At 39.1% G+C, this 7204-nt stretch overlaps 2 protein-coding genes across 2 annotated transcripts; both read left to right on the top strand.

Moving 5' to 3' along the window:
- Nucleotides 1–100: 100 nt before the first annotated feature.
- On the top strand, nucleotides 101–3174 carry LOC112460360 (ras-related GTP-binding protein A). Its single transcript, XM_025025001.1, has 6 exons — nucleotides 101–739; nucleotides 871–970; nucleotides 1037–1421; nucleotides 1492–1707; nucleotides 2027–2142; nucleotides 2229–3174. Exons 1-6 carry the CDS (start codon nucleotides 728–730, stop codon nucleotides 2318–2320), a joined length of 921 nt encoding a protein of 306 aa, XP_024880769.1. The 5' UTR covers nucleotides 101–727; the 3' UTR covers nucleotides 2321–3174.
- Nucleotides 3175–3496: 322 nt separating this feature from the next.
- On the top strand, nucleotides 3497–6833 carry LOC112460359 (beta carbonic anhydrase 1-like). The gene is made up of 5 exons (XM_025025000.1): nucleotides 3497–3649; nucleotides 5135–5219; nucleotides 5753–5940; nucleotides 6034–6225; nucleotides 6310–6833. The coding sequence occupies exons 1-5, from the start codon at nucleotides 3557–3559 to the stop codon at nucleotides 6517–6519; spliced, it is 768 nt and encodes a 255-aa protein (XP_024880768.1). The 5' UTR covers nucleotides 3497–3556; the 3' UTR covers nucleotides 6520–6833.
- Nucleotides 6834–7204: the final 371 nt, after the last annotated feature.

The raw sequence follows: 7204 nt of genomic DNA, 5'->3' as shown, positions 1-7204 counted from the left end.
CATTTCCTGCTCATGTCAAACTGTTCGCGTGCAGACTCAAGAAGCGGCGACGTTTAGACTCTTCGAGTACCAGACGCTTGTTTATGACATTTATATCCAAAGTATAAATCGTTTATTCGTGTAATATATAACGTTACTTCTCCCGATTCGTCGCAGGTCCCGTGAACGCGGATATGAAATTCAAAGTCTTCAGGATATGTTGCGTGATACATTTCGCATTACGTTCTTATAATTGTCGGAATTCTTTACGTCGCAACTCGTTGGACACCGTTAATTAAGTTTATTAAATAAACAAGCAAATTTAATCACCTTTCTCAACATGGAAGATTCATTCATACAGATCGATCGAGATTCGAGACACGCACACTTCTTTCGCGACACCCTGTATGTATAGGTGGCTGTACGCTGTACTTCGGTTAGACTCGGAAACATTCGGACGCTCGACAGCACAAGCACACGGACGTGGTTGTCGCTTTGATGTGTGTGATGTGTGTTGCTAGCATGTGGATGTGTTACCAGCGCATTAAGAGCATGGCGCATCGATAAGCAGCCGTAGGCCGTATAGGTTGAGTGTATTACTGCGTGCGATCCTTGCTCTAGGGCGGAGTGGCGGAGAGCAGTTGATAAGCCAAACACGGCAGTTGACGAGGCCAGCCAGCGTGTACTGTGAAACTCTTTTTCCAGAAGGCTTTATTGAAACCATTGAAACCAACGGTACTCATTCAAGATGAAGAAGAAGGTAAACATTTTCTCTTTATATTACTAAAACGCATGGAATTGCATTCTTTCTTCTCGCATAAGTTTTATTTCGTATGGAAAACACTTCTTTGTCCTGCGAGGCAATTTTATGAATAACGTGCTCCAATTTAGGTGCTGTTAATGGGCAAGAGTGGGTCCGGGAAGACAAGTATGCGAAGCATTATCTTCGCCAACTACATCGCTCGCGATACCCATCGTCTAGGAGCGACAAGTAAGCTACGTATATTACGGTAAATAGTCGCCGAAAGAGGGACTAATGCAACGCAATTTATTACAGTTGACGTAGAACACTCCCACGTTCGTTTTCTCGGCAATCTGGTCCTGAACTTGTGGGATTGCGGAGGGCAAGAGGCATTCATGGAGAATTATTTCGCGTCGCAACGCGACAACATATTCAGAAATGTGGAGGTGTTAATATATGTCTTTGACGTTGAGTCGAGGGAATTGGACAAAGATATGCATTATTACCAGAGCTGCTTAGAGGCGATACTGCAGAATAGTCCGGAGGCGAAGATATTTTGCCTGGTTCACAAAATGGATCTCGTGCAGGAGGACCAGCGCGACTACATTTTCCGGGAAAGAGAGGAAGATCTGAAAAGACTGAGCTTGCCTTTAGAGTGCACCTGCTTCAGAACGAGCATATGGGACGAAACGTTATACAGGTATGTATCGAATAAAAGTGCAATTAAAGCGGACAAGTGCTATTAAACCCTCATTAAATTGTTATTGCAGGGCATGGTCGTCCATTGTATATATGCTGATCCCCAATGTGAAGGAACTTGAACAAAGCTTGAATCAGTTTGCTAATATTATCGACGCGGACGAAGTTCTTCTGTTTGAAAGAGCGACCTTCCTAGTAATAAGTCATTGCCAGCGACAGTTTCACAGAGACGTTCATCGCTTCGAGAAGGTTTCCAACATAATAAAGCAATTCAAACTGAGTTGTAGGTAAGTACGAGTCACGCGGAAAAGTAACAGGTCTAAGGTCTGTATTAGACTATGGATTGAAATTTGACCAGTTAGAGCAAAGTTCACTAAACTTGAGGTTAGTTTTCTTTATTCCGATTGATTAAATTTTAATCCAATCTCTCAATCCCAATCTATAGTCTGATACAGGCTTAACAACCCAGGTAGCAATTAATGTCTAAAAGACATCATAAAGACATCTTTAAAATTTCTGGCATCTTAAAGACATCTTTATGATGTCTTTTAGACATTAATGCTACCTGGGAAGAACGAGATGAGACATTTTGTGTTGACTTTGCAGCAAGTTGGCGGCGCAGTTTCAAAGTATGGAAGTTAGAAACACCAATTTCGCGGCCTTCATCGATATATTTACCTCAAATACATACGTGATGGTCATCATGTCCGATCCAACTATACGTGAGTATCTGAATTTTTCCACGTTGCATGAAACCTGGCGTTGAAAATGCCAATGAAAACGTTGAAACGTGGCGGTCTTCTTTCAGCATCCGCGGCGACATTAATCAATATACGCAACGCGCGGAAGCACTTCGAAAAGTTGGAGCGTGCCAGCCAGAGCTCGGCGTTGAGCAGATAGAAGTCGGCGCGACCCAGGCGCATCGTCACCCGGGTCCATTCTGTTAACAATTGCTGAATTTTCTGGAATCGTATCGTTAATAAAGCGCAATCGCGGGAAAAGATACGATTGTCGACGAGATCGGGAGTCACAAAGTATATACAATCCGTGGCTTTCAACGTGAGCGTTTTTATGACAAAACAACTATATAATCGACGTGTCCGAAAGAGGCTGACGGTTATCGCTGTATTTCAGGCCGTATATTAGGACTGTATCAATATAAATTCATTCCACATGTTACTTGCGGATGTAATATGGTCATAATGCATCTGCGATTTATCGACGTAGAACAGTTCCCGTTTATGCGCGATATTCTCGCTTCATTTGGAATCGGGTTTTTTTTTTTACATTTTCGATTAAAGGATCATTCGCGATTCGAATCATGTTGCAATAATATCCAACGAATGTTAGATAAGTTATCGTAAACATATGTCTTTCTTCTGTATCTGCATGCGTCACGATGGATGACTGAACGTCCACTTGAGAGCTTCTGTTCTCGAAAATGATTCACGACGGTAGAGAAGCTTATCCGATGAAGATAACAGATACGTATAACCGCTCTTAATTATGTGTTCACTTGTTAGCTTTTACTACTGAGGATTGTTCTCAAATATAAAAGGAGCTGTCGAGTGGATGTGCAGCCTATGTTGCATCGTGCTATGGTTGTAAAGTCGATAAATGGTTAACGTCAATTTCGTAGAGAAGGATTGTACGGTGTATTTGTATGTTTACATCCTTAAACGCAAGGTTTACATACGAGATGTAACGAAACTATGATGTATTTTTTAAATGTGCAAATAAATTATAACCACGAATAGGCTTGTTTGTAGACTTGTATTTCTTCTACGTCGAATAATATAGTTATTTAAAATTATTAGAATCGATAGAAATAGTCTCGATGAAATAGATTCTAAAAGTAAAATGGATTTACATTGGAAACCACCTGGTTTTCAATTTTTTTTAAATATAGGTTATACATACTCATTCAAACTTTTTTTTTTTAGTTTTTAGTGTATTTTATGAAGTCGAAGAAGTTTGAATTAAAGAAAAAAAGATTCGGCGTTTGTTCCTATCATAGATCAGAGGGAAATTAAATTTCCCGCCGTCAGTTACCAAATGGCGGAATAGTGTGCTGTCCTCACGTTCGGAAAACGAGTTTCTTGCGATTTATTCCACAGTTATCGCTCGATTGTCGCGATGGACAGAATACTCAAGGGGATCATGAAGTACAGGAAGTGCCATCGGGAAGGAATGGTGAAGCAATTTCAACAAGTCAAAGACCATCCCGAGGTACGTTCCATACTACGTTAAAAGAAAAAAATCTCGCGTGATGATTCTTTCGATATATAGGTACAGACAGGTATCTCTCGCGCTGCCACGCCGAGTCCACGTGCGTTTTGTTGATACCACCCCTATACATCAGGTGACAGTGTGGGCTGTCAAAAACAAACTTGCAACTCCGTTTATTTAATACAATTAATACGACTTGGTTAATAATAATAATAATATATCATTCGTTTTAAATGCAGTGGCCCGTGTTATGACCTCGAACCATCGATTGACCAATAGTTGATTAAAGTACGCGTATCTAATGATGGCATGGCACTTGCCGCACTTGCTTTATTGACGGTGTTTCGCCAGGGAAAAATTCATGTTCTGCTTTTACTGGTAGAGTACCTTACGTAGATTAGATATCGACAGACAGGGTATTTACCTTATGCTGTTATGTCAGGGAAATATTGGTAGCTTTATTGATAATACTGTAATTTAGATATCAGGCAGAACATCTATCTTACTGACTATGGAATATATTTTGAATATTAATTATAGTAGGTTTTGTTTTTATCAATAGAGTATGCTCGTTTGATTAGGATGTCAAAGAATATTTGCCGATATTACTAAAAGTGCACTAAAACTGCGACTGTGAAATATAGTTAAGAGAGGCTATAATTTAAGTCAGTTAAAGAAAAAAATCGGATAAAGAATTTTCAAGACAAAAAGCCAGAAAGCCCCCTGACTAAAAAAGCTACTTCCTATACCCTGGAAATTGACAAGCTGTTTCTTGTCTTGAAAATTTTTTATCCAAATTTTTAATTTTATTTTTCTGGTGCATGATTAAAAGTATATTAGTAACATCACATAAATGATTGAAGGAATAATTAGGTACTTATCTAGACCTAATGTTACTACAATATAATATGTTACTACAATATAATTTTGCAATGATTTCGTAATTCATTATAAATATTTATAATTTGTTTCTTTAATTTTATAGTATCTTTATATTTAATTTATGTATAATTCTTTAATTGACTCAAATAGCCTTTCCTTCCCCCATATATGTATGTATAACATTCAATTTATATTATATACACCTCCCCAAACAGCACGCATGTCTAAAAAAGACGTCTTAGATATTTTTTAAACGTCTTCTAGATTCCCTACTGTTTTAGATTCCCTCCTCTTGACAATATAAAGAAAAAATTTTAAAAAATTTCAGAAGAGATGTCTTTGTATTTCATATACTTTGAACATCTTAATAAATCTAATATTTTCATCTAATAGATTAAATCTTATAAATTCTTTAAATATCTTTATAAATAAATTCATAAATTATCTAAAATTTAAGTGGCCACTTAAAATGGGACTAGTCGGATATATACATATAGTATTATACATAAAAAAAAATGTATCTAAAGACTTTCGCCCTATGCCGTATATTATATAGTATTGTTAGCACAGCTTGTAATTTGATGTCTGTTACTCCTATCACAGCCAAAGGCAGTGTTCTTTACCTGCATGGACTCCCGGATGATCCCAACTAGATTTACGGAAACGAACGTTGGAGACATGTTTGTCGGTACGATCTATTATAGTTGCATTATCGCGTAACCCCTTGTTGCTTCTTTAATTTTTCTGATCTCATCGCAGTGCATTTTTTCCCTTTTTCTAATAAGTACGCTCCTTACAACATCAGATCCTCTAACGAGAGAACGAGTACAACATTCATTCGATGTAATAATCTCGATTGTGTACATATGATTATTCTTATTTATCAAAATTTTATTTCAATCAGGAGAACCACGAGAACCAATTTATTCAAATTAGTATCTTCTTTTTTAAATTTAATTTTTCGTTTGTTATATGTATATATTTTTAAACATATTATATTTTGTATCTCCTTTATACATATATATTTGTAATAAAATGATTCTAAAGATACTGTTCTTAGCATAACGATTTTTGCACGGATTTTTGTGCTTTTCGGGATATTTTTTTTACTGGATGTGGGGTTTCCGAATTTCTCAATTCATCCATCACTCATGGAAGGAACGAAAGAGCCGAAGAAGGAGCAACGTGTATCGGACGGCCTAACAGAGTTTACCTTTTCAGTCCGAAACCCCGGTAATGTCGTGCCGCACTCACAGCACTTCGTGGACGAATTTACCATGTGCGAATCGGCGGCGTTGGAGCTGGGATGCGTGGTGAACGACATAAGGCACGTTATAGTTTGCGGCCACAGCGATTGCAAGGCGATGAATCTGCTCTACGCTTTACGGGACGAGGAGTTCGCGTCGCAAGTGCGTTTCCCGATTCGTCCGCGATAAACTCTCTTTCTTTTTCTTTTCTCGCGTGTTTCGCCTTCGCGAGCGATAACGCCGTCCGAATTTCAGACGAACAGGAGAATGTCGCCGCTGAGAGCGTGGCTGTGCGCGCACGCCAGCAGCAGCCTGGCGAAGTTTCAGCATCTCGAGGTAGCCGGTTTCCGCGAGCCGATCCTCTTCCAGGCCGAGACGCCGCTGCGAAAATTCGTCGCTTACATCGATCCGGAGGACAAGTTTGCCATCGAGGACAAACTGTCGCAAGTCAGTACACGGTCGAGCGAGACGCCACGCCGCCGCGCCGGTCGTCTGTCTCGTTGACACTCGAGGAAACTTGTCTTGTTGCAGATCAACACGTTGCAGCAGCTCCAGAACATCGCGTCGTACGGGTTCCTGAAGAAACGCCTGGAGAGGCACGATCTGCACATCCACGCGTTGTGGTTCGACATTTACACCGGCGACATTTATTACTTTAGCCGAGCCAACAAGAGATTCGTGGAGATAAATGAAACGACGGAGCCGCTCTTGCTTAAGGAAATTAAGAAATACTACTCGTAAAAATCTGTTTTTTCCAGATAATTTGGACATTATTTATAATCCAACGCTAAAATTATGTTGCCAGAGCTATGCGAGTTAAACCGCGTAAAGAGTAATCGTATATTTTTATATATTAAACTTTCAGGGGCTTAATATACTCTTTATATACTCTTGAGAAGACTCGATAATGATAATAATCTGAATCTTTATCGCTTATTATTATTTCAAAGTGCACAATACGTTGCGCTTTGTTGGGATCATCGAACTTCAGATGCAGTTCGAGTTTAGCACAAAATACATTCTTCACCAAACTCATTGTATAATTATATGTCTATTTTTTATATATATAATACATATAATATATATCTATTTATAATATAAAATATATTGAATTATGATATATACTGATTGATATTTGCTGTGTGGCGAAATATAAAGATATTCGTGTAACGGAGTAAAGTGAACTTTGCTACGTGTCCCTTCGCTTGTCCCTTCCTCCCGATTTTATGGTATACGCTCGCCAGTTCGGCTCGATTGGATCGAGAAAAGAATCAAAGTCTCAAGCCGACAAAAGATAGTCCACCGATAGATGGACGGACCGCTCCGGACGAACTAGAGCATGCCAGTTCTGAAAGAGAAAGCAAAACAACGAAAGAAGTCGCAGAAATCAGAGTTGCGGAGCGTCGTATCGGCGTCAGGATCCTCC

This window comes from Temnothorax curvispinosus, unplaced genomic scaffold, assembly GCF_003070985.1.
Source record: "Temnothorax curvispinosus isolate PA1 unplaced genomic scaffold, ASM307098v1 QBEX01010458.1, whole genome shotgun sequence".
Taxonomy (NCBI): domain Eukaryota; kingdom Metazoa; phylum Arthropoda; class Insecta; order Hymenoptera; family Formicidae; genus Temnothorax; species Temnothorax curvispinosus.
This window is presented reverse-complemented; position numbering and strand designations above follow the sequence as displayed.

What these genes read in the sequence shown, in the direction of transcription:
- LOC112460360 (XM_025025001.1), top strand. An exon ending in CCATCGTCTAGGAGCGACAA is followed by an intron (nt 971 to 1,036) that starts GTAAGCTACGTA and finishes AATTTATTACAG; the next exon opens with TTGACGTAGAACACTCCCAC. An exon ending in CATGTCCGATCCAACTATAC is followed by an intron (nt 2,143 to 2,228) that starts GTGAGTATCTGA and finishes GTCTTCTTTCAG; the next exon opens with CATCCGCGGCGACATTAATC.
- LOC112460359 (XM_025025000.1), top strand. Translation starts at nt 3,557, where the DNA reads ATGGACAGAATACTCAAGGGGATCATGAAGTACAGGAAGTGCCATCGG. An exon ending in CGTTGGAGACATGTTTGTCG is followed by an intron (nt 5,220 to 5,752) that starts GTACGATCTATT and finishes TTACCTTTTCAG; the next exon opens with TCCGAAACCCCGGTAATGTC. An exon ending in ACGAGGAGTTCGCGTCGCAA is followed by an intron (nt 5,941 to 6,033) that starts GTGCGTTTCCCG and finishes TCCGAATTTCAG; the next exon opens with ACGAACAGGAGAATGTCGCC.